The following is a 25,285-nucleotide window of genomic DNA, read 5'->3' as shown; positions in this document are numbered from 1 at the left end:
GTGTGTGCATATGTGTAGTTTGCATATGTGTAGTTTGCATGTGTGTTTGTATATATGTGTGTGCGCCTGTGTGTGCACAGGTTTATGTGTGTGCATATACGTGTGCATGTGTGTTTGTGTGTGTGTGTATGTGTGTGTGTGTTTATGTTGCGCACCACAGCACACATAGGAAGGTCCTGATAACTTTGGTTCTCTTCTACTGTATGGTCCTCGGTACTGAACTCAGGGTGTGAGATTTGGGGGCAATTGTTTTTACCTACAGGACCATCTTGTTAGCCCCACATTCTAAAAATCAAAGACAGAACCATCTATTTTTAAAATTTTTCAGTTTAATAACGGCCTTTCCACACCAACACTTGAACCAATCTCTGTCCTGGAGGCGGAGCCTCTGCGTTTGTGAACAAAGCTGGAGTAAATGCTAAGGCTCATAGCTTCGGAAGTGGTCCCCGCCCCGACCACTTAGCAACGAATCAGGCTGCGGTTGCTAAGGGAAAAGGAACCGGGGAGAGGTGGTCCGTGCACTATTTCAGTGCGGCGTGACTAACTTCCGGTCCGTCCTCCTGGCTTTCCCCGGCGAAGCGGGGTCGCCACCGCGGGTTCCTCCACTTTGCGAGCCTCGCGCACCGTGCTCCTCATTACGCTGCAGCGGGCGGGGGGCGGCGGCTGGCGGCGGCGGCGGCAGTGGCCGCGATGCTGAGTTCCCGGGCGCAGGCGGCGAGGACGGCGGCCGACAAGGCCCTCCAGCGCTTCCTGCGCACCGGGGCGGCCGTCAGGTGAGCGGGTGGGGGGTGGCGGCCGCGGGGCCTCCAGGCCTGCGCCGACCTGGCCGAGGCGGAGGCGGAGGCCGCGGCCCAGCGTCGCCTCCTCGTCCCTGCAGTGGCCGCGGCCTGCGAGGCCCCGCAGCCCTTAGCGGTGACCCCAGACCCGGGCTCCGGGCCCACAATCTCCTCAGGCCCGCACGCCACCCCCAGTTTGCCCTATGCCCGTCTCCCACCTCTGCCCTGCTGGGAATTCTCACGTCTGCATCCCGAACCGCGCTGGTTCCCAAGCTATGGAAGGCCCTCAGCTGCCAAGCTGCTCAGTCTGTGACAATTTCAGGCTCTGCTAGGACCCCCGCCTGCACCCCAGCCCGTTTATCTCCCCCAGGCCTGGGGCCACACCCCCATTGCTCATCCTGACTGCTGGGACCTGTTGCTTGGGTTGGCTACCTTAGATACCGGGGTGGGGGGGGGGCAGGTCTAACAGTGTCTCATCCCGCTTGGAAGCCCCCCACCCCGTGTTTATCCGGCCCAGCGCCCTCATTTTGCCAGGTGGGAAATAAGGCTTGACTAGGCCTTGTGGTCTGACAGCTGACCTGATAACAGGGCTGGCCAGCGTAGGCTCCCTCGCGGGCTCTTGTACTCTCTCCTTGATACCATTGTGCAGAACACCGTGCCTCGGTTTCCCTCGTTGAGTGTGTGCAGGCCAGGTGTGCTGTAACTGGCCCCCTTCTCCAGCTGACTGCTTTTTAAGCCAAGATCTGTGCACAATTCTATAGACTCATTCTGGAGGAACAAAAATGATTTGAAATTCGTGATTAGCTGTGACATCCGAGAATGCTGGCCGGTGTCTGACGATTGCTGTTTTCACTAGTGAAAGTGTTTTCACTTTTCAGGGAGTATTTATTGAGTTGAGACCCATATTCATGCAATCGGAGTTAGGGGGATATATCTTAGTGGCAGAGCAGTTGTCTATCCTGCATAAGGTGCTGGGGTCAGCCCCTGTTACTGGGGGAAGGGATCAACTTCATATAGTCCAAGCATGAGGTAAGAATGTATTATACATATGTCCATATGCAACGTGTATGTGAGTACATGTTACACACATATTACATATGTTTGGGTTGCCTTACTTGGAGATGCAGAACTTTGTATAAAATTGTGTTTTGAATTACTACTGCAGTTTTCTTGTTTGTAGGAAAAAGAATAGTGCCCACATTCAAGTCAAGCCTGAAGTGAAGACCTCTTTAATTATATGAACATATAGATGGTCTCTTGTTGTATTGTTTAATAGTCTCAAAGAGAAATCCGTTTCTAAAGCCAGGCCTGGTGCCACAGCTCTGTCACGAATTGAGTTCACTCAGGAGGACTCTTGAGTTTAGAGCCAGCCTGGGCTCCAGAGTGAGTTCAAGGCTAGTCTGAGTGACTGAGGAGATCCAGACTCAAAAAAAAAAAAAGTAACCAATGAACAGAGCCCGGGAAGACGGTTCAGGTGTTCGATTGTCTATTCCATAAGCAACAGCTGTGACGACCAGAGTTGAGGTCACCAGAAGCTGTATGAGCACCAGGTGTCACTGGGAGGGAAGGAGCGTGGAAGTCTGAATAGCTGTGCCAGTGAGCTCTGGGTTCCCCGCCTGAATGAACACAGCAGAGAATGGCGAGGAGGGCTCCTGGTGTCATCCCCTGCCACCATCAAGCTAAGCGCTGAAGTACCCCGAATTCTGAGGCACATTCTTTGTATGTTTGTTTCCAAGACAGGGTTTCTCTGTGTGGCCCTGGCTGTAACAAGGCACATTCTTATTGGTGTCCATTACCTTAGATTTCAAGCTTGCAGGTGGGCTATTTTGACAAAATGTCACCTCCCTGCTATGCCGTCTGTACCCACCTGCTGTTGGGAGACAGGGTGAAAGTCCACATCTCTTCCTTTCCAGATACAAAGTCATGAGGAACTGGGGAGTGATCGGCGGAATTGCTGCTGCCCTTGCAGCGGGAATCTATGTGATCTGGGGTCCCATTACAGAGAGGAAGAAGCGGCGAAAAGGTAGGTGCCCGGCCCTGTGTGATGGTCTGGGACTTGACCTGAGCCTCTCTTGTCTGATTGCGTGGTTGGTCCTCTCCGCTTTAAATCAAGGACCATGGTTTACGAAGTGGAACTTCCCACCCGTGGCGAGAAGGCTCTGTTTCACACTTGATTTTAAGACATGCTTTGTGCTGGCCTGGTGGCTCATGCCTGTAACCCCAGCACTTGGGACGCTGGAGCAAGAGGATGTTATGAATTTGAATCAAGCCTGTGCTTTTTATAGCAAGCACCAGGCCAGACAGGGTGGCACAGGCAAGATCCCGTCCCAAGGAGGGGGTGAGAAAGGCAGGCCTTGTCATTATGGTTCAAGTGGCTCAGTTGTTGTTGTTCGTGTGGGTTGTGTTTCAGTCCTGCAGCTGACTGATTACATCACAGCAGTGGTTGCTCTGAGAGACAGGAGCGGAGGGGAGAGGGGAATGGTTGTGGAGAAGTTGGCTGTATTTTCCCGAGCACTCTCATGTTAAAGAGTTTCTACACAAGGCTTGGTGGCACGCATGTATGCCATACTCCAAGATGGAGGCCAGCCTGGGCTCCGTGTACTGAGTTCATGCGTTTTGGCAGAAGGGGAAAGAAGGGCCTCCTGTGAGCCAGGCGGCCCTGCTGCCTCTGCAGGCAGACTGACCATTGTCTTTCTCAGTCCCCATGGCAAGAACCACAGCATTGTCCCGGGAGGCGGTACAGTTGCCACTGTTGTGGGGCGTTGTTCTCTAACTAAAGGAGAGTGAGGCCAGGATTGTGTGAGGGTGAGGAAGAACATGGCTCCTCTTTCATCCGTTTCATATCTGTGCTGGCCACCGGGAAGGGCTTCAGAGAGAACACAGGACCAAGGCCCACACTGGGGCTCAGTCTGCAGCATTACACGTCCAATGCCCGGGCTCACTCAGAGCGGAGTCCCGGCTGAGGGCTCCTGTGCTGAGATGCTGGGCCTCTGAAGGGAGGGGAAAGAAGGTCTCCCAGGTGGTGCATTGTCCTCTCCCTCTCTGGTGCTCTCCCTAGGGCTTGTGCCTGGCCTTGTCAACTTGGGGAACACCTGCTTCATGAACTCGCTGCTGCAGGGCCTGTCTGCCTGCCCTGCGTTTGTCAAGTGGCTGGAAGAGTTTACCACCCAGTACTCCAGGGACCAGCAGGGGCTGCATACGCACCAGTGCCTGTCCTTGACGCTGCTGAGCCTCCTGAAAGGTACTGGGGACTTGAGGGGCAGCGGACACCTTCAGCGTCTAGCGGACAGAGGAAGAAAGGCTCTGGAGCCACTTTGTAGGAAAAGATGTAGGGGAGGGGTGTGCACTGAGGACCTAAGAGACACAATCAGATTGGGGAAAGAGTTGTACTTGTTGTGTATGCACACAGCATACATAGTGAGGTCCGGACAATTTTGGTTCTCTGCAGTCTGGTCCTGGGGTCTGAACTGGCTGTGAAGTTTGGGGACAGGTGCCTTTACCTACAGAGCCTTCTCACCAGCCCTACTTTAAAAAAAAAAAAAGAAAAATGGAACTATCGATTTAAAAAAAAAACTTTCAATTTAATAGCAGCTTAAAGAAAAAAAATCCGCAACCATACAAGTGCCTCAACTGTAAGTTTTAAAAGAAGTGAGAGTTTTGGCCCTAGAAATGAGATCATTCACAAGAAATGTAAATAAAGGTTCTCGGGGTTGTTTCTTTTTCCCTGTCAGGAAAGATGGAAAAGCCAGTTCCAGGGCCAGGCAGCTGCTAGCCAGTGTGAGCACGTGTGGCTGGTGGAGATGGGAGTGATTTGGCCTCTCCTGATTGTGCTTTAGAAGCATTCAGTGAGCCCATGCACACAGCCAGTACTGCTGGCCAGGTGATCTCACTGCCACAGTTGGCGTCTAGGAAAAGGTGTGTAGGGCGCGACTTATTTTTTAAAAGATTAATTAATTTCACTTGGGAGGCAGAGGCAGGCAGATTTTTGAGTTTGAGGCCAGCCTGGTCTACAGAGTGAGTTCCAGGACAGCCAGGGCTACACAGAGAAACCCTGTCTCAGGAAAAAAAAAAGATTAATCCATTTATGTGTGTGAGTATACTGTCACTGTCTTTAGACAACCCAGAAGAGGGCATCAGATCCCATTACAGATGGTTGTGAGCCACCTTGTGGTTGCTGGGCTTTGAACTCAGGACCTCTAGAAGAGCAGTCTGTGCTCTTAACCGCTGCGCCATCTCTCTAGTGCTGGGATTTGTTTTTTTATGTGTATGTGAATGTCTGAGTCAGTTTATTCCACGTGTGTGCGAGTGCCCGTGAAGGCCAGGAGAGAGTGTCAGATCCCCTGGAGCTGCAGGTACCTGGTGGTGAGCCGCCCACATGGGTGTTGGGGACTGAACCTTAGTCCCCAGAGACCGCAGCCAGCCCCTCTTAACGGCCGAGTCATCCCTCCGGCCCCTGGGGGTTTGAAATCACCTGTCCAACAGGTGTAATAATTTGTCATTATTACAAATCTACATGCAAAAAACTGGACATTTTTTGTGTATGTTTGTGTGGGATGCACACATGCCATGGCACATATGTGGAGGTCAGAGGTCAGCCTGGGAGCATCCATTTTCTCCTTCCACCCCTGGGGCTCCTAAGGAAGGTCAGGTGGTCAGGCTTTGTGGCACCTAGACTCAGTTTTGAGCAAAGCTATATTTTGTTTTACTATCAAACTATCCTTGATGGCACCTGCATCACATGGTACATGCACAAGGGTCTCTAGCAGGTGCCTAAACACCCGGGGTGGAGATGCCTGCCAGAAGGCGGGGAGCCAGTGGTACACCCCTGTGTAGGTCCACTTTTTGTTTCTTTTTAAAGATGTATTTCTTTACTTTATGTATATGAGTGTCTGCAGGCCAGAAGTGGGCATCGATCCCATAATACATGTTGAGCCACCATGTGGGTGCTGGGAATTGAACTCAGGACCTCTGGAAGACCAGACAGTGCTCTTAACCACAGAGCCATCTCTCCAGCCCCAGCAGGGCCGCTTTTACCACAGTGTGTTACGTGCTATCTTTTTGTTTGGGAGAGCTGATGGTGTTAACAGTAAAAAGGAGCAGGGTAGAAAATACATGATGACTTCCTGTGGTGCTGTGAGAGCCTCTCAGTAACAGCTGCTGTCCAGGAGAGGGGCTGCAACAGAGTGCAGTCCAGGTACTGTCCAGGTACCGAGAGTTGACCACTATTGAAAAACACAAGCTACACCACTGCTTTACACAGCAGCACTTGACACTCTGACGGTCAGAAGCAAGGGACTGAGACGGCCCGGGGATGGGAGGGAACCTGCTGCTCAGGCCTGTGGACCTGAGCCTGAACCCCAGCACCGTGAGCAGACATGAGAGCCCCTGAGGCTCCCGTGCAGCCAGTCTGGCCAGTCCGAGAGTTCCAGGTGTGCTGAGCTGAGTAGGTCAGTTTCAAGACATGTGCTGTGGAGGAGTAGAGGAAGACATTTGCTACCAGACAATGGTGTCTACAGACACACAGCTACACTCATGCATGCATGTGAGGTGGTTCTCCACAGACACACACCTGCACATATACATATGAGGTGGTATTTTTTTCTGGCGTTGGCATTTTCCTAATCATGAGTGACCACTGTATCTTTTAATCTTCCTATTGGCCATCTGCCTAGGGCTCTGTTCGAGCTGGGTTGTTGGGGGGGTTTTGTTGTTAGTGTATAAGAGTGCTTTTTTATTAGAACTTTTTTCTTTTGAAAATGGATGTGGATGGTGTGTGTGTGTGTGTGTGTGTGACATGTATGTGAGTGTCATGGAAGCCAGAAGACAGCATTGGGTCCCTGGAGCTGGGACCACTTACAGGTTGTTGTGAGCTGCCTGACGTGGGTGCTGGGAACTGAACTTGAGCGTAGAAAGAGTCCCAGCCTCTTGATCTCAGCTGCTGTGCAGCCTCTGCAGCCCTGGCGTCTCTACAGCCCATCTTAACCCTCTGCAGCCCTGGCGTCTGTACAACCCATCTTAACCCTCTGCAGCCCTGGCGTCTGTACAACCCATCTTAACCCTCTGCAGCCCTGGCGTCTCTACAGCCCATCTGTAGCCCCTATGTGTCTGTGAGGCCCAGGAGGGACCTCACTTGCTTCGTAGTTAGGTCCTGTAATCCGGGCTGTGGTGAGCATCACTGCATGGGGCCATCTGTGCAGAGAAATGCTGCTCTTTGGGAGGAATGGCAGAGCCTTCCTGTTGGTGGCAGGGGAGGCGTTGACATTTCCCAAGAGTGTGGTTCCTTTCTCAGCGCTGCAGCCTTTGTCCTGGAGGGGGAAGGGCTAGGCTAACATGCTCGCCACAGGCTGCTGAGGTAGCTGCCCTCCCACTCCACCCCACCCCCGCCTGTGTCCTGCCCCTCCGGTTCTGCCTGTGTCAGACTGCTCAGGTGTTGCTGCAGTGGGAGCAGGAGGTGGGCAGTGTTCCCGTCTTTGGAGTCAGCCTTAAACGCGAGGATTCTCACATGTGTTGACTGCAGTCCAAGGGTCAGAAAGGGTCTGGCCTGTGTCACGCGTGGATCACTGAAGCAGAACCTGAGGGCACCGACCCTTCCTTCATCTCCACTTAAGCAACACTGCACTGGCCTCCTGCACTGTGGTTAGGATGATTGTACTTGCCCGCAACCACAGGTGAACTGGAGACCTGGAAGAGAATTCTGGGGATAAATGGGGAGGCGACGAAAGAGAAATGAGTCAGGATGACATTAGCCAATCAAGACCGAACTTAACTAATATTTAGTCAATATATATAGCCTTTAAAGTAAAACCCTGCCCCCAGACTTCTAGGAGATATCCGAGAACTCATTGGCTCCTCTTCTCAGTGGGTCGCCTGCTGGGATTAAAGGACTTCACTTCTTACAGGTCCAGGGAATGTTTCCAGGTGAGACTGCCCTGAAGCAGCCTTGATTTCCAGGAGAAAGCAGCTGTATTGTTCTCAGAGGAACAAAGGTCAAGGATAACACAAGCGGAAGGCTGGGGGCTGGCGGCCAGCAGGCTGATGGAATGGGCTGAAGAGCCCAGCTCAGTGCTGTGGGGGAAGGGACAGATGATGGTCGTTGTCTGTGGCCGGTGTTTTGTTTTGTTTTGTTTTCGGTATTTTCAAGACAGGGTTTCTCTGTATAGCCCTGGCTGTCCTGGAACTCACTCTGTAGACCAGGCTGGCCTTGAACTCAGAAATCCACCTGCCTCTGCCTCCCAAGTGCTGGGATTAAAGGCGTGCGCCACCACTGCCCAGCTGAGATGTATTTTATTGTTTATGTGTTTGAGTGCTTCTCTGTGGGTGTCTGTGGAGGACGAGGGCACCAGACCCTCAGCTGGGGTCAGAGGTGGCGAGCCAAGCCGCCTGATGCTGGTGCTGGGCTCCAAACTCCAGGCAGACCCTGCAGACCCCGCCAGCCCTGAGCTGCCGGTCTCGCCAGAGACACTTTCTCATCCTCCAGACTGTGTGTACTCAGCCTGTGGCTGCCTCTGTACTTCAAACACAGAGCAGAGTGGTTGTGACCACACTCTGTCCTCAGGGAAAAGGCAATGCCCGATGGTGCGCACAGAGCTGTGGCTTCTTAGCAAACCTGCTTGTATCTTTCTGTTGTTTACATCATTCTTTGTGTGACCAACGCACTATGCCCAACTGTTTTGCTAGTTGGGCTTTATTGTACTTTTGATTATAAAGTGATGCATTCAGCTGCCTCTTAAGCACCTGGTGATCAGAAGCACACAAGTAGGACAAAAGCCGAGAGGCCATGGACGCCCCAGGAGAGACGTTGCATGCTGGGCTCAGGGTATCCTGGTAGTGAGTACCTTCCAACCTGGAGAATTGTGAGTTCAGACCACACTCAACTGAGTTACAACATCCTCCTTTATCAGATGGTAATTTGTAGCTTTCTGAAATCTTAGATTCATTCAACAAACATGACATGCTGACTCTGCAGTGTGAAACCAAGGGGTGCCTGGGAGCTGCAGTGTCATTGGCATGCTGTCACCTTGGCACGCTGTCACCTCCGCATGTGCAGTGTGACACTTTGTTATGCTCTGACTCATCTCTCTTCCTGTCCTGTTCCCAGCTCTGTCCTGCCAGGAGGTCACCGAGGACGAGGTCCTGGACGCCAGCTGCCTGCTGGACGTCTTGAGGATGTACCGATGGCAGATCTCGTCCTTTGAGGAGCAGGTGAGCTCTGCACAGCAGGCCGAGCTGGGAGGCGCCTTTAACCTAGGCCTGCGGGGCGTGCCCATGCCCTGAGCCCTGAGCATGCTAGGCAAGTCTTCTCCTGTTGTATCTCCTGGTGTGAGCAGAGCGCCAGTGTCTCACTGCTGTCCTGACTAGAGAGGACTCAACACCCCGTGTCACTCAGTGGGTAGGCGCTGGCCCTGGGGCACGAAACAGTGGCCAAAAGGACAAAGCTTCTGGCTTTCCACTGACTGCACTCGGGTCGTGAGAGACCAACTGGGTTTGAGTGAGGCCCCCTTTCAGCTCTCACCTGTGTTGTCACAGATCCATCTTCAGAGGAGTTTACCCTGTCCCCAGTCCTCAGGCAGGTGTCCCTCATGGCCGCAGGCTTCATTCAAGACTCTACCCTCCCTTCTGCAACTTCACTGTGGTCTTTGGAGTTTGCTGTGCCCCCTCCTGGCCACCGTTACCCAGAGCCGCTCCGAGGCCCACGCCAGCAGACCTGGAGCGGGGAGACTCTCCAGCTCCCCACACACGTCTCCCCACATGCACCTTCAGGCCTGTGTATGCTGTCCAAGAGCGACCTGAGGCCGGGAGGCTGCCTTTCCCAGTCTCTACACATTAGGCCGGAGCAGGAGGGTTGTTCAGTTCCTTACTGATCTGGAGCCCTGTGGCACGATTCCAGCCCCAAGTGTGCGCCGAGTGTCTGTGTGAAGGCTCATCTCTCTGACGGTACTGTGAGCAAGAATGTGTTTCCATCTCCGTTTGGAGATGACCCTCAGTTCCGGCTCTGACTCGGCTCCTTCCTGTGTCTCAGCTGAGAGACTGGCTCCAAGGACACGGCTACTTTCTAAGTCCCACCCTCCTGTCAAGGACGACTTGAGCCAAGTGACCCTCGGGTCAGTGCAGAGCAGTGTGTGGCCAGCAGTGGTGTAGCCACGGGAGGAGGGGGCGTCTGTGCTCTCTTGCCCTCAGCAGGCTGGGTGTCTTCTCTTGGCCTGCCCAGCGTCTCACCATCTATTTGTCCAGAGCAGCTCTCACTGACAGGCAGGCCTTTCTGTGTCTAACCGGAGCCATAGGAGATACACTGCGCTCCGTCATTCCTGAGTGACACCTGCTTGCACCCCTGTGACAGCCTGTAAGGAGTCAGGGTACAGACAGGAGCCCAGGCTCAGAGAAGCAGGGCTCAAGATGGGATCTGCTCTTAGCAGTTTAAAAATCACTCTGGCGCCCACATGACATGAGACCCAGCCTGAGAGAGGGAGAAAAGGAGCCACAGAGCAGCTAAGCAGGCTGCATCTTTGTGGAGGAGGTCTTTCAGGTTGATCCTTAGAGGCACAGCCTGCCATGGACACTTGTGGATACGTTCCAAGAACTGCCAGCACAGTCTCAAGCCGCCATTTGTAGGTTCACATGGCTAGAATCCCTCACAGACGCTGTGGTGGTTTGAATTTGCTTGACCCATGGGGAGTGGCACTCTTAGGAGGTGCAGCCCTATTAGAGGAGGTGTGTACTTGTTAGAGGAAGTGTATCATTGTGGGGTGGCTTTGAGGTTTCCTGGTGACCAAGTTCCATCCAGTGCAGAAGGGAGAGTCTCCTGTTGGTGCCTCTGGATCAAGATAGAGAGCTCTCAGCTCTTCCAGCACCATGTCTGCCTGCACGCTGCCTGCTTCCGGCTGTGATGGTAATGGACTGAACCTCAAACTGTAAAAAGCCAGCTCCAACTGAATGTTTTATAAGAGTTACCTTGGTCATGGTGTCTGTTCACAGCAATGAAACCCTAACTAAGACAGAAATTGGTACCAGGAGTGGGTTATCCAAGGCATAATGTTTGGCATAATTACCAGCAATAGGCATGCCATGGCTACTAGATCATACACCAAAAAGGATTCCTGACAAACAGACCTGTATGAGGACGTTGCCAACTCTTAAGAAAATTCCACTGCAGGATTGTGGTCAGCTAGCCCAACAGCACAGATGCAGATGGGGGAGTCCTGAAGGGTTACACGGGAGAGGATGTCTCCAGAGAATTCCCTCGCTGTGCTGAGAGGCAGTGAGAAGCTATGAAGGGTAAAGGGTCTGGAAAAGTCCCGAGATGTGGGCCCCAGGATCGTGTGTCTTCCTCCTCCTCTGACCACGGAGCCATTGCAATCCTGGTGTTTCCTAGAGATGGTCTTCCTGTCAAGGACCTGATCAAGACTATTCACTACATGCGTGACCACAGACTGTACCAGAAGATGGTGTAGTACATTGAAGCATATGCCCAGGGACGTCAGAGTTTATACAACTGTTGCCGCCAACCCCAAAGAGTCACCTGTGCCTGCTACTAGGTGAGGACAGGAACATAAACCTGGGTGACTGGCACAGCATCCGCTGGATGGAAGCTTCCCAAAGAGGCGCTTGCTTCATCAGCAGGGCCATGTGCCATGTGGCCGAGTCCCACACCAGCACCAGCCACTTGATGCACTGTGGAACATCTGCCTCTTCATGAGGGTGTGACACATAGGCCCGGCTCCCTGTCTCTCTGCCTCCAGCCACATCCCTTGGCCTCACCCCCAGCCCAGAGGTGCTCCTGGCCACCCTGTGAAGGTGCTCCTGGCCACCCTAGGAAGGAAGCTGTTGAGCACCAGCAACTTGAAGCAATCCTAGAGTCTCTCAGGAAGATCCAGAGGCTTCTGGGTGCCAGGCACATCACTGAAGTGTGCACAGGATTCCCTCCTTGCCAGCAGGATTTGGAGATGCTGCTGAGAGACTTCTGTCAGAGAGAGCTGTGCTCACTGCACATGACTGTCACCAGGAGGCTGTGACATATCTCCTGCAATTAGGCCACACCTCTGCACTTCCCATGGGTCAAGCATCAAAACACCTCAGGAGCCAATAGGCAGAGCACCGTAAACCCCACCCGTGGGTGAGGAGATGGGGGCAGATCTTCCCACGGCCATGAGCCTGGCCTCGCCTGCCCGACCATTGAGCTGCATTTTCAGTCCACACAACAACAACAACATTTCTTTTTAAGATTTTATTTTATGTGTTTGGTGTTTTGCCCGGTGTCCACAGGGTCCACAAGAGGGCCTAGGGTCCTGTGAAGCGGGGTTCTAGCAACTGTGAGCTACCACGTTGGTGCTGGGAACCAAGCCACATCTTCTGCCAGAGCAGCCAGCGCTCTTATCCACCGAGCCATCTCTCCAGCCCCACAAACAAAATCTGTAGACAGTGCAATCCAGCCAGCCTTAAAAGGAAGGGCTTCTTCAACACGCTGCATTGTGTGTAGGTGAACCTTGAGGACAGGATGCTCAGGGAAACGCTTGCCCTGCTGTGTGCAGTGCCTTAGAAGCACAACAGCAGTGACTTCGCATCCCTTCATATGGGCTGGCGGGGCACCAAGGGCAGTGGTAGGATGGAGGGGCCAGGCGTAGCGTGGACGGTTACCATCTAGAGGGTCTGGGATCCCCGTCAGGGATTGCTGGGGGCTCTCATTGCACAAGGGATCTGCTCTCAGTGCTACTGCTGCACTCCTGAGAACGGTGGGCGTTAGACATTGTGCTGTGAGTCTTGCCTGTTCTTTTTTATAAAGCAAGCCCCACCTAGAGTCAGGAACCAGTCTCCTTCAGTTATTAGGACTTGGAGAAAGCAGGCAGCAGTCTGCTCCGATAAGGCTTGGGTCTGTCTGCTGCACGTGGCCTGGGAGCCTGTCTTCAGGAAGCTTTGTCCTTTGATAGGATGCTCATGAGCTGTTCCATGTCATCACCTCATCGCTGGAGGACGAACGGGACCGCCAGCCTCGCGTCACCCACCTGTTTGATGTGCATTCCCTGGAGGTAATGTCTCCGTGTCCGTCTGTGCGGGCTCAGTAAGGACAGGGCGCACAGTCTTTTCCAGGCCTAGATTAGAGAGTAAGGCCCAGTGACCAGGAGGCTGTGGCCGCAGAGCCTGAGCTGCCCACCCCTGCCGTCGTGTTTGCTGGAGGCAGCGGCTCATTAAAAGGATTCATTGCTGCAGCCTGGGTTGGGTTTGAAGCAAGAATTGTTTGTTTTCCTTGTTAGTAGAGGAATAAGGGTTCTCTGAGTGAATGCTCATCTCCCTGTGACAATGTACTATTTAGGGCAGTGATAGCAGTTACTGCAATAGGGGAGGAAATAGCCCAGAGAGGAGAAACATGGTTTTGTGGCCACTATAAAGGAACTCATGCAGAAACCAACTAGAAGATGGGTCAGGGCCACTTCAGAGTGCTGGGCTGTGAGGAACGTTAGTTTTGACAGTGCTGCTGGCCGAGGAACTTGTAAGATTCCTGGTGGTGTGGGTGGTTAAATGGCTGCCATCGGGCCTTCGTCTTTCTCTCTCTACAGCAGCAGTCAGAAATGGCTCCCAGACAAGTCACCTGCCACACGAGAGGTAGGCATTTTCCATTGATAAAATGTGTGTTTAGCCAGGCAGTGGTGGTACACGCCTTTAATTCCAGCACTTGGGAGGCAGAGGCAGGAAGATTTCTTAGTTCGAGACCCGCCTGGTCTACAGAGTGAGTTCTAGGACAGCCAGGGCTACACAGAGAAACCCTGTCTCAAAAAACAAAAAAAAAAAAAAAAAAAAAAAAGGTGAATGAAAGCAAAATGTGTGTCTGTGCCTGTTAGATAGGACGGCACTGTACCTGTCTCCTGTCCACTTGGCCCGTCTAGGGCTGTGCTGGACCTCCATGTTTTTGCTTCAGAAAGCCATAGCTTTCTTGAGGAATCTGTATTTTCTTAACCCTTGAAGTCAGCCCAGCCTCTGGGCATCAGCCGTAGCCCTGCTGGTAGTTGGTCCCAGGCAGCAAGCACAGCCTCTCATCTGAGCCTCAGTGGATACTGGGGATACCAGTTAAGTTTACAGACCAAGTGTGGGCTCATACCTGTAACCCCAACAATTGAGAGACTGAGGCAGGAGGATTTAGTATGTCTTTAAGGCTAGCCTCGGCTACATAGTTCCAGGTCAGCCTGGACTATATCATAAGATGATATTTCTGTGTCTCGGAGAGATGAAGTGACTTTTCTGGTCAAGTGATAATGAGCAGGGTCAGGGCTGCCTGATTGAAGAGAGCATTTCCAGCCCCGTCCTAAGCAAGGAGCAGCCCCGTTGTCTGGAACTTGTCTGGTCAGGTTGTTTCCAGAGCTTCCCTCACTTTATAGAATGCCTGTCCTCCTCCTGCCCTCTCTAACAGTGCGTGCGTCTGTCAACCTTACATAGCATCCTTGGGTCTGCTCCTGTGCACGGCCAAATGCAGAGGCCTTAAGGCTCTTCTGTGAGGGCAGAGACGGGAGGGAGGTGCGTGAGGAAGGCTCTCACTGCGCATCATGAACATGTTCCTAGGGGAGGAGCATCTGCTCTGTGCACAGGAGGGTGGAGTTGGGGTGGGCCTGGGGCGAAGCGGGTGTCAAAGGTGCTTTGCATTCCAGGGTCCCCTCACCCCACGACCAATCACTGGAAGTCTCAGCACCCTTTCCACGGAAGACTCACCAGTAACATGGTGTGCAAGCACTGTGAGCACCAGGTAAGTGGCTGCCCCTCCTGACACTCCACTTCAGCCAGGATGCAGGACAGGGCCCCGCAGTGGGCTGGCCATGGTGTGGGGAGGGAGGTGCTGGGAGGACATCGGTGCGGAGTCCCCTGACGCTCAGGCAGCATCTGCCCCAGGAGCAGCACTGCTGCTGTCAGTCGACAGACTGCAGGTCCTAGGTCTCTGTGTCTGTCTGCTCTTGGCGGGCACAGCACATGTGAGGAGTGATGGGGACTTTGCTTTGCATTTGAGGGTTCTACCTTTTTATATGGAAAAATCTTAAAAGTGCAGAGAGGATTTTATACCTGGAAGGCAGTGTTAGGACATGTTGACACACTGCGCACATGAGCATTCTCTCCTGAATATCCCGGGACCACTTACCTCGTTTCCGACCTGCTGGCTCTGTGCTCTGCACACTTGGGCCTTCTCTTTTGGGTGCATGCACGGCACGGCCTGCTGTTCATAACCCGATGCTGTTGTGTCTCATGGCCCCGACACGTGTCCCTGTCTGCCATCAGTGGAGGGGCCTTTACATCGTTTCCACCCTGGGGTGTCTGTGTGCCTGCGTTCTCAAACGAGCGGCTGTGCTTAGGCGCTGGCTGGCAGCCCCACATGTGTGGCCCGGGGTCTTTTGAGGAGCTTCAGATAATTCTTAAGAGCAACTGCACCATTCCACGTGGGTGCCCAGGCCACAGCACTGCACCGTCTGACTCCTGACACCAGCCTTCCCCAGATGTGTGGTTCACCCTCCCGTTGTCCCCTGTTTTCCTGGAGATAGCTAACAACAGAGCTTACACAGGTGTGCGTGTGGAGTGCTGCTGAGTGGTGGCTCAAGATGCACTCTACTGACTACCACGGTCAAGCCTGTGTCTTCTGGAGTCATGGCCTTAGCGTGTGGGTGTGTGTGGGTGTGGATGTGTGTGGTGACAACTTGTCAGGATCCCCTTTCAGTGAGTTTCAAGTGTGCTTTCTTAATGGCTGGCACGGTGCTGGGTGTCTCCCCAGCCTCCCTCCACCTGGGCAGTCACCAGTCTGCGTCTTGTAAGTTTGTCATTGCATGAGGTCATGTGGGAGTTATTATTTAGGGATGCCCAGGTTCATCTGTGTAGTCGGAAAGCACAGTGTTGCTTTCTGTTCCTTGGGAGAGTAGTACCCATCGTGTATGGGGCGTGTGTACACATTGGCCTTACCTCTCCTCTGGTGGGTGCTGAGCTTGCCCTGTCCCCTGGGTGTGTGCCAGTGTGGCTTGAGCACGGAGCCATGGGTGTCTTTATGAGGGCTGGGCGGTCTACTCTTCCTTCACACCTGAAAAGAAATTGGATCAATCGATCAGATGCTAATTCTGTTGGTTGGTTGGTTGGTTGGTTGGTTGGTTGACTTGAAACAGGCGGTTGCTTTTGTAGCTCAGGCTGTCTTGAGACTCCTTCTACCTTCAGTGTCCCAAGGACTGGGACCACAGGTGACCAGACAGGTCTAGTTGTTTGTAATTTTTTGAAGATTCTCCACTTTGATTTCCACTGGCTGCCCAGTTCCTACCACAGTGTAGTAGTTGCTTTCCCCAGCCTTTTCCAACACATCTTGTCTTTGTGTGCCTGTGCCTGTTGTGTGTGGAGGGCAAATGGAGGAAGCCTTGAGGGCCACTGGTTTGGTCCCTCACTGATCTGGAATTTACAATTGGCTAAGCTGGCCGAGCAGTGAGGCTGGCCCTGCCCGTCTCCACCTTCCGGCTTCTAGCCTTACAGGTGTGTGCTGCCATGCCTGGCTTTCTTTGTTTTAATGTAGGTTCTGGGGATGAACCTCAGGTTCCTTATGCTCACAAGGTAAGCCTTGCCCCTGAGCCGTCCTGGCAGGCACCTTCTGGTCCTCTGCCGTGCTGTTGGCCACAGCCGGGCTTCTTGGAGTAATGGACTTCAGGTCCACAAGCTGGTCTGCTTGTCTGCCTTCAGTCCCTCCCTCCCCCCTCCCTTCTTCCTTCTTCCCTCCCTCCCTCTCTCTTTTCTTTCCTTTCTCTCTCCCCCCTTCCTTTCCTTTTTAGTGGTTTTTGGAGCAGGGTATCAAGTAGCCCAGGTTAACCTCTGAACTGCTCCTCCTGCCTCTGGAGCCCTTGCAGGCTTGAGTCTCACAGGTGTTACCACACCTGGCTGCTTGTTTTTTAAGTGTTACTTGCCTTAGTTTTGGGGGGATGGGTGCTGCTGATGTGTGGGTTCCTTGACTATTTTGGATCTCACCATCGGGCCCTGGCTTGCCGGAGCTTCTCTTGCTCTGCGGTCGGTGCCTTGTTGTACTTTCTTCGCTGTCTTGTGTTGATTGACATCACCTGTGACTAACCCCTTACTCTTTTTGAGAAGATTCATATATTGTAATCCTTGATATGTCCTGGCCATGCACCTCCGATTTTCCCTTGCATTTATTTATATTTTGAAGCTGTTTTGAGTAGAATTAGGAATGCTGTATTTTCTGCTTGTCACCACTACATGCAGTTGTGGTCAGATGTTGGTCCGTTTTATATCTTGGGATCTTACAAATGTTATTTCTTATTTGGTTTTCCACAGTGTGGGGACTGAACCCAGGGTGTGCCCTTGTGACTGTGAAGCCAACACTGGCCCCGAGCCACACTCGGTTCTGGAGCTCTTGTGCAGTCTTTGCAGTGGCTGACCTGTCTCGATGGGCGCTCTGCCTTTTCTGTCTTCTCTCCACCTGCCTCTGGCAAAGCCACCAGTGCGCGAGGATGAGCAAGGCAGTGATGGCCACTGTGTCCTCTTCTGTCTCCTAGGAAGCGTGATGGGTGTTCCCAAGGTTGTCAACCCTGTGTTACACAGCATTCCTCTCAGTCCCTCTTGCGACATGATGTACATGTGTGCATGTGGAGGCCGGAGGCCCAGCCTGGCAGTCCTCCTCAGTCGCCCTGACACCAGGTTTTGAACCTGGAGCTTGCACTTTGGCTTACCTCGGCCATCAGCAAACCGCAAGGATAGTCTCTCCAGCTCCCCAGCTGGGATCCTGGGTGTGCTCACACCCAGGGGGAGAGCACTTGTCACCAAGCCTGGCAGCCTGAGCTTGAGCCTAGAACTTACATGGTGGACGACGACGACTTGACTTCCACAAGCCCTATGACCAGCACTTGTGTGCTTTGTACGTGGGTGTGCGCATGTGCACACCTCACAGGCACATGCGTGTACAAACACACATATATACACTCAAAGGCACATGCATGTGTAAACATACATACATACACACCCTGGCACATATGTATGCAAACTTACACACACTCACGGCGTAAGGTTTTCTTTCCTTCCCCTGTTAGCTTCTCTGCTGAGATTCTGTTCCCTTCTCATGCGTCCTCTGCCTGGATCATTTGTGCAGCACCTGTGTGAGGATCCGAGACTGACTCTCATTGGCTACTTATTTCTTCCTCTTCCCCTGTGGCACCAGATGTTTTCATTGCATATTCAATGCAGTAGACCCTGGATTCTGTGACCCCTGAGCAAATGAATTTTCAGACGGGGCACACACTTATCCCAGCAGTAAGGAGGTGGGCCTGGGAGTCTCAAGTCTGGGCCAACTTCAACTGCCAGTTCAAAGCCAGTCTGGGTTACATTCGACCCACAGACTCACATAAACCAAAAGAAGAGGAGAAGGAGGAAGAGGAGGAGGAGATGGAGAAGAAGAAAATGGATTTGGTTCCGACAGGAGTCAATTTGGCCCAAATCCCAGACTCTTCTTTTTCTTAGACAGCAAATGCCCTGTTCTATTCCTACTTCTGCTGTTGTGTCTGCCAGGACCCTCAAGTCCTCCTGCACCTGCGTGGCTCTGGGCAGCTGTGGAACAGGCAGGCGGGTGTACACGATGCAGGGTTCATTCTCTCTGATATCCCTGTCTGTCTGTCAGCCCTGATCTATCTTCTGCCATCTCTATCCTGAACTGTGGCTGTTCCTTCCTGTCTAGCACTGTGCAGAGTAGTGAGCAAGCCTCACTCAGGAGCCCGTTCCTGCCATGTCTAGGGTCCAAGCCGTCCTGCTTGAGAGCTTTCCCAGGGGCTTCTGGTCTGAGCTACCCTGTCACCTTACACACGGATGCCTCCTAACACAGCGTGGCCATCCATGCAGACGCACATGATCCACTGCACTATTGTTAATACGGCTTTTCTCCGTGGACGGCCACAGTTGTCTGATGACTCCCTAGGCCTCAACTGCTCCTGGTTTGGTGCTGTCAGTGGAACTAGTGGACGTCCTGGTAGTTGGTACCAGTCCCTTAGGGTATTTACAAAAAAAAAAAAAAAAAAACCCAATCCCCAAGCTCCTGGGCCAGGTGCATACTCTAGGGCGAGTGATCTCATGCTGTGCACTTCGTGCCATGTCTGCTGACACCAGGCTCTTCTTTGATTTCCTGCACTGTTCCTTTCAGAGCCCTGTCCGGTTTGACACCTTTGACAGCCTTTCCCTCAGTATTCCAGCTGCCACTTGGGTACGTACTGATCTTGTGGCTTATTTGAATCTATTCCAGACACCTTTTAGTCCAAAAGGACTTTAGGTGATTGGGTGTGGTCCAGCTACTAATTGTCATTCAGATGTGTGGCTGGCTAAGCCAGTTCAACTCTTATCTAAGGGCCCAGTGTGGGACAGAGAAGGTGACAGTTTGTCTCACTGAAGACACATTGGCATTTGGGCACTTGTGTGTTATCCACACATCTCAAACTCTAAGATTGTAGCTCTGTGTACAAGTGCGGTTTCCACAGCTCTACTCCTCTCCTGAGCCTGTGTGGGTGTCCTGTGTGGGTGTCCTGTGTGGGTGTCCTGTGTGGGTGCTCAGTTCCCACTACCCTACCCCACCCGAGCCTGTGTGGGTGTCCTGTGTGGGTGTCCTGTGTGGGTGCTCTGTGTGGGTGCTCAGTTCCCACTACCCCACCCCTCCTGAGCCTGTGTGGGTGTCCTGTGTGGGTGCTCAGTTCCCACTACCCCATCCCTCCTGAGCCTGTGTGGGTGTCCTGTGTGGGTGCCCAGTTCCCACTACCCCACCCCTCCTGAGCCTGTGTGGGTGTCCTGTGTGGGTGCTCAGTTCCCACTACCCCACCCCTCCTGAGCCTGTGTGGGTGTCCTGTGTGGGTGTTCTGTTCCCACTACCCCACCCCTCCCGAGCCTGTGTGGGTGCTCAGTTCCCACTACCCCACCTCTCCTGAGCCTGTGTGGGTGTTCTGTGTGGGTGTCCTGTGTGGGTGCTCAGTTCCCACTACCCCACCTCTCCCGAGCCCATCAGCATTAGCAGAGCAGGGCTGAGGGCACTGCCTGAGGCTGCCTGGCCCGGTGCAGCTGTCTGGGCTGCTGTAACCGCCTGCTCTGCTCCTGTTCCTGCTCCAGGGGCGCCCGCTGACACTGGACCATTGTCTTCACCACTTCATCTCATCCGAGTCCGTGCGGGACGTGGTCTGTGACAACTGTACAAAGGTATGCATTCCACAGTGTCACCTCCCACCTGACCCCAGTCACTGCTCTCTCCTGCCTTGCTTGCTGAGTGGCTACCTGTGATTTTGTCCCCACATGAGGTTTGATCTGCCCCAGTATTTACAGGAACACCTTAAACTCAGGGTGTGATGGGGCTCCTGCTCCCATCTGTCCTTCCTTCCCACTTGTCTTGTGCCCACCTTTTCCCTGGGCCCCACTTCCTTCTGAATCCAGAAGAATGCACGTATAGACTTCTGAGGGTTCCTAGGGTGCATCCATACAACAGCTGCAGCACAAAAACACAAACGCAAACTGACCCGCGACACCGCCCACACCAGCCTGGGGAATGACTCCCGAAGCCGCATCTGGATCTTCCTGCTCCACCTGCAGTCAGCTCCATTCAAGACTCGACTTTCCCATTGATGGCTTTCTCGGTTAAATAACCTTGGGAGGTGCTGATACTGGCTCATGTGTTCCAGGGACCTTCCTGAGCCTCGCACAGCCTTGTGGATTTCCAAGGCCTTGGGAGCCTCCCTGCACACTCTTGAAGGGAAAGCTTTGCTGTGGAGGAGGAGGAACCTTGGCGAGTTACTGAGCAGTCGCAGGGTCTGAGATGCTGCGCTCAGGGTGCCTCCTGCTACCCACGCACAGATCTGACTGCCTCCACGGCAGGGCCCTCAGGCAGGGCCATAGGTGCTGAGGTCCACCACCTGCTCGTCCCACTATCAGCAGAAACGGTCTGGGGAATTCCAAGGATTTCTGGGGATACTGAGGCTCGCTGGAGCAGGGAGGGCAAGATGTCCGGAATTGTCCCCAGAAGCTATACAAATGAGACTCCAGAGAGAAGCATGTAGGGCTGAGAGGAAGAGACGGGACTCTTCCTGGGGAGCCACACAGAGCTGGTTTGGGATTTATTTACTTTATGTATGTGAGTGCTTTGCCTGCATGTATGTGTGTGTGCCATGTGAGTTCTGGTGTCACAAAGTCAGAAGAGGGAATTGGAGCTCCTAGAATCTGAGTTATCACTGGTTGTGAGCCACGTGGGTGTTTGGAACCAAACTTGGATCCTCTGCAAAAGCTGCAAGTGCTCTGAGCTACTGAGACAGAGATCTCCAGCCCCTCTCTCCATAGAATTTTTGAGTATTTAAAAAGTTCACATCTCAATGTTACGCTTTCTTTGTCTTCCCTCCACGGGTCCTGTGACATCCTGAGGAGGAATCTGAAAACAGGCTTCAGCTGTGGACGAAGCTCTCAGGCCCATGGCAGTGGGGGCTGCAGGCTCAGTCACTGAAGCCCCGCTAGCTGTCTGATCCTGGGTCCTGCAGACATGCTGTTGCTTTATTGCAGATTGAAGCGAAGGGGACACTGAACGGGGAGAAGGTGGAGGACCAGAGGACCACGTTTGTTAAGCAGTTAAAACTAGGGAAGGTGGGTCCTCCTGTGCTGTGGTCCTCCTGTGCTGTGATCCTCCTGTGCTGTGGTCCTCCTGTGCTGTGGTCCGCTGGGGGAGGGAGGGACGCTGTGCCCTGCTCCGCCTGAGCACTTCCCCCCTGCCTGCAGCTGCCACAGTGCCTCTGCATCCACCTGCAGCGGCTCAGCTGGTCCAGCCACGGCACGCCCTTGAAGCGGCATGAGCATGTGCAGTTCAACGAGTTTCTGATGATGGACTTCTACAAGTACCGCCTCCTGGGACGCAGACCCAGCCAGCATGGCCCCAAAGCCACTGAGAACCCAGGGTCTGCCCTGGAAGCACAGGACACGCAGGCAGCCCCAAAGCCAGGTGTGTGCTCGCGCCGGCACAGAGGAGAGTTGGCGTCCCCACTCTGGCTCTTCCTAATGGCGGGAATGGGGGTGGAAGGGCAAGGGCTTCCTTTTATTCTTGTCAGCGCTAGGGTCAGACTGAGCCTCACTTCTAGAAAAGTGCTCTCCTGGGCTCCGTCCCAGCCAGCATTTCCTAGAGAACGGACCTGCATCGGAAGGACATGGAGTGCTGAGCCACAGCCATGAGGTTGACTTGTAGGTAAAAGCACCTCTGTTGGAGCCTTGGATGGAGTCTATGTCAAAGAGGAGGGAGGGGACAGACTGCACAGCGTGGTCTGCTGGCCTCCATGCAGGTGCTTGTAGTCTGCACGCAGTAGTGACAGTGCATTTCAAAAATGTGAGACATAAATGAAGTAAAAGTTATTGCAGATGGGAAGGCAGAGGGAGGCGCTGCGGGGAGGCCATCTTGCTTTGACCTTATGCAGCGTTGCAGAGCCAGCTTGGACTGCAGCATTCTAGGACCCTGTCTGCAACTAAACAAAACCCAGACCGACGGTTCACACAGGTCAGCTGCCTGTCTCTAACTCAGGCCCTTGTCTCCTAAGGTCTGAGTCAGCCAGGGGCTCCCAAGACACAGATCTTTATGAATGGCGCCTGCTCCCCATCGTTGCTGCCGACCCTGCCTTCCCCCATGGCCTTCCCTCTGCCGGTGGTTCCTGACTACAGGTGAGGAGGAGAGCGGGGTGGAGGGGCTGCGGCTTCGGGATCCTAAACAAACGTGTTCAGGAGTTCCCACCTTCATTTTGAGGTGGACTAACACTATTTGTTACTTAGTTATTTCCAAGACAGAAATCATTTTCAAAGTAAAAATTATGGAAGTGTATGAAATCTACATGTGTGTGCACATGGGCGCTCATGTGTAAAGTGTGCAGAGAACTGTTTCCTGGGCTCCATCTAGGCAGCCAGTGCAGACCTCAGCACTGAGACTCAGCACTTGGAAGCATGTTGCCCTCGGCAGGTGTCCTTCAAGCGTGGAGTTGTAGTTAACAGTTGGTGTGCCTGTGTACACTCACACTCACCTGCAGTGTAATGCACAGCAGTGTAACGCACGGCAGTGGAACGCACAGCAGTGGAACACACAGTAGTGTAATACACAGTAGTGGAACTCACAGTAGTGGAACACACAGCAATGTAACACAGCAGTGTAACTCACAGCAGTGTATGTAACACAGCACAATAGTGGAACACACAGCAGTGGAACACACGGGCTCTTTAAACTTTGGCTTTGCCTGCAAACCCTGGGTCTGTCATAAACAATTGGTGTTCCCACCCGTCAGCTCCTCCACGTACCTCTTCCGCTTGATGGCAGTTGTCGTCCACCACGGAGACATGCACTCTGGACACTTCGTCACCTACAGACGGTCACCTCCTTCTGCCAAGAACCCTCTCTCAACCAGCAACCAGTGGCTGTGGATTTCCGACGACACCGTCCGCAAGGCCAGCCTACAGGAGGTCCTGTCCTCCAGTGCCTACCTGCTGTTCTATGAGCGAGTTCTGTCCCGCGTGCCGCAGCAGGGCCGAGAGTATCGGTCTGAGGAGTGACAGTCCAGCCCGGAGACAGGGCCCATGGTGGGGTCCACACTGTCCAGGAGAAAAGCGGAGGCGTGCCATGGGTACACGTGCCAGCCAGCCCACTAAAGCCGCGGCCTTCTGTGTATTCTGAGAGCAGGCTCCACAAGGGAGCCAGCCCACACCACACAGCACTGCCAGGGTGACCTGGAAGATGTCCTTGTGTGTCTAGAGCGTCTTACCTGACACAGCAATTAAAAGACCCAGATCCCAGAAGCCACCTTTTCTATACTGCAATGTGCTAGGTGTTCTCAGAGGGCCGCCTTTGGCTGAGCCCCTGACATTTCACCATAGATCTTTATTTTTAATAAGGAGGCCCATAAATATTATTGGCAAGAATTAGTGAAATTATTAAAAGGCAACAATTCAGAAGGAAAGTGCCTTTGTTTCCCGTTGTTCTGAGACCAAGCATGACCTCAGAGTCGCAGACACGGTGCTGGGAAAGCCCTGTCCTTCTGTCTTTCCTGCTGCTCAGAAGACAAAAGAACAGTTCACGAATGCCTAAGAGAGCGAGTGAGGCAGGAGGATTACTGCGAGTTCCAGGAAAGCCTGGGCTCTATAATTAAAACCTTTTGCCTCCCAAAGCCTCAAGAACACCTCCCCACCTTTGGGTATGCCTTTTGTAATCTTGAGTTCCCTGTGTCGTCAAGGTCACTTGCCAAACCCATGGAGGAGAAGAGGCGATAGCCTCTTCCTGAGCTGTGTCCACTGCACTGCTGATCTGCTACAGAAGATGGCTCTCTTCCTGTTGTTAGCTGCCCACAACAGTGTTTACAGGCCAGAGCCTGGTCAGGGTGACCTGAAGCCGGGCTAGGAGGAGCGGGCACTAACCCAGGCTTGCGTTCTCAGTCAGCCATGGTGAAGAAGTGGCGAGACGCTTGAACTGAAGTGGAGCAGATGTGTCTGCCCTTAGGCCTCAGGGCTCTACTCTCAGCGTGTCTCGTCACCACGTCAAGCAAAAGGCACACTGGGCTTCTCCCCTTTCCAGAACAGCCAGGGACAGGATTGTGATGGTGCAGTAGTACCTACGTGTTAGCTAAGTGTGTAATTAAAAACAAACAAAGCGATACCAAATTCAAACTGATTCTTGCAGTCTAAAGTTTAGAACCAGACCTATCCAAAGGTTACTGAGGTAAGGCCAAGGGCGTGTCTTCTCTGCTTTGAGTAAGCTGGCAGGCGTTCCAGATGTGCCTGAGCATCAGCTATGAGATCAGGTCTCACTGTGCGTCCTGAGGACTCAAGACTCTGTGACTGTGCTGTGTGGGACCTCCACGCCACAGCGGCCCCAGACCTGGCTCTCCGTCTGAGATGAACACAAAAGCGTCAGTCACTTGGGACCTCAGAGCACTGTGCAGGGCTGTGGGCCCCAAGCACCAGCCCTGCCGCTCCTGAGCTCAGCCCGGAAGAGGTGTGTGACGCTGCAGAGGCCCTATGAGCCAAGGCTGTAGATGTGTCAACCTGACAGAGAGCTAATGTCCTTCCTCATTTTGTAAATTATCACATTAGGTAATGACCAATGATGGTTCCTAGTTTTAAGTTATTCACAGTAGGCATCTTCTTCCTGGAGAAACTTAAGTTAAGCTAGTACTTCCGCCGTAGGCTGCTGAGTGTGGATTTGCTAAAGCCTTTGTATCTGCTGTGTACTATTGCAATAAAGATGGTTTTGTTAGGAAACACCGAGTGTGGTGTTTAGTCCTTTATACAGCAGGCTCCCCAGAAACTTGTGAAGACTGTCTGTCTGTCTCTCTCTCTCTCTCTCTGGGTGCTGCCTCGCCAGGCCTGACTAGTGGTCTTTATTGTGGGTGTTACATGGCACCCTCCTCCTGGTGCTGCCTAGGATTTTATAACCTTCTGAATTCTCTATGGTAAAGCAAACACCAAGTCCTTCCAGCAAAAAGAGAAAACACAGAGTACAGACTATTAAAAATGGGCTTTAGGGGCTGGACAGA

The 25,285-nt window shown here is 53.1% G+C and overlaps 1 protein-coding gene across 3 annotated transcripts; it reads left to right on the top strand.

Annotated features, from left to right (window-relative positions):
* The first annotated feature begins 566 nt into the window (after nt 1-566).
* Usp30 (ubiquitin specific peptidase 30) lies at nt 567-25,016 on the top strand. 3 transcript variants are annotated; one of them, XM_052169148.1, is made up of 13 exons: nt 567-773; nt 2,690-2,799; nt 3,835-4,017; nt 8,875-8,978; nt 12,698-12,796; nt 13,325-13,370; nt 14,408-14,502; nt 18,913-18,972; nt 19,863-19,949; nt 21,294-21,374; nt 21,537-21,726; nt 22,313-22,433; nt 23,045-25,016. In XM_052169148.1, the coding sequence occupies exons 1-13, from the start codon at nt 691-693 to the stop codon at nt 23,307-23,309; spliced, it is 1,524 nt and encodes a 507-aa protein (XP_052025108.1). In that variant the 5' UTR covers nt 567-690; the 3' UTR covers nt 23,310-25,016. The 3 variants fall into 3 exon arrangements, with proteins under 3 accessions (XP_052025108.1, XP_052025107.1, XP_052025106.1); XM_052169147.1 differs by having other exon boundaries at nt 568-773; nt 13,328-13,370; nt 21,507-21,726; XM_052169146.1 differs by having other exon boundaries at nt 569-773; nt 21,507-21,726.
* The last annotated feature ends 269 nt before the right edge of the window (nt 25,017-25,285 follow it).

The sequence above is a fragment of the Apodemus sylvaticus genome, chromosome 22 (genome assembly GCF_947179515.1).
Source record: "Apodemus sylvaticus chromosome 22, mApoSyl1.1, whole genome shotgun sequence".
Lineage (NCBI taxonomy): Eukaryota > Metazoa > Chordata > Mammalia > Rodentia > Muridae > Apodemus > Apodemus sylvaticus.
This window is presented reverse-complemented; position numbering and strand designations above follow the sequence as displayed.

Bases quoted from the DNA above. Each gene is read 5' to 3' on its own strand.
- Usp30 (XM_052169146.1), top strand. From the start codon at position 691: ATGCTGAGTTCCCGGGCGCAGGCGGCGAGGACGGCGGCCGACAAGGCC. The intron at 13,371-14,407 runs GTAGGCATTTTC...TTTGCATTCCAG, and splicing joins AGTCACCTGCCACACGAGAG to GGTCCCCTCACCCCACGACC. The intron at 22,434-23,044 runs GTGAGGAGGAGA...CCCACCCGTCAG, and splicing joins CCGGTGGTTCCTGACTACAG to CTCCTCCACGTACCTCTTCC.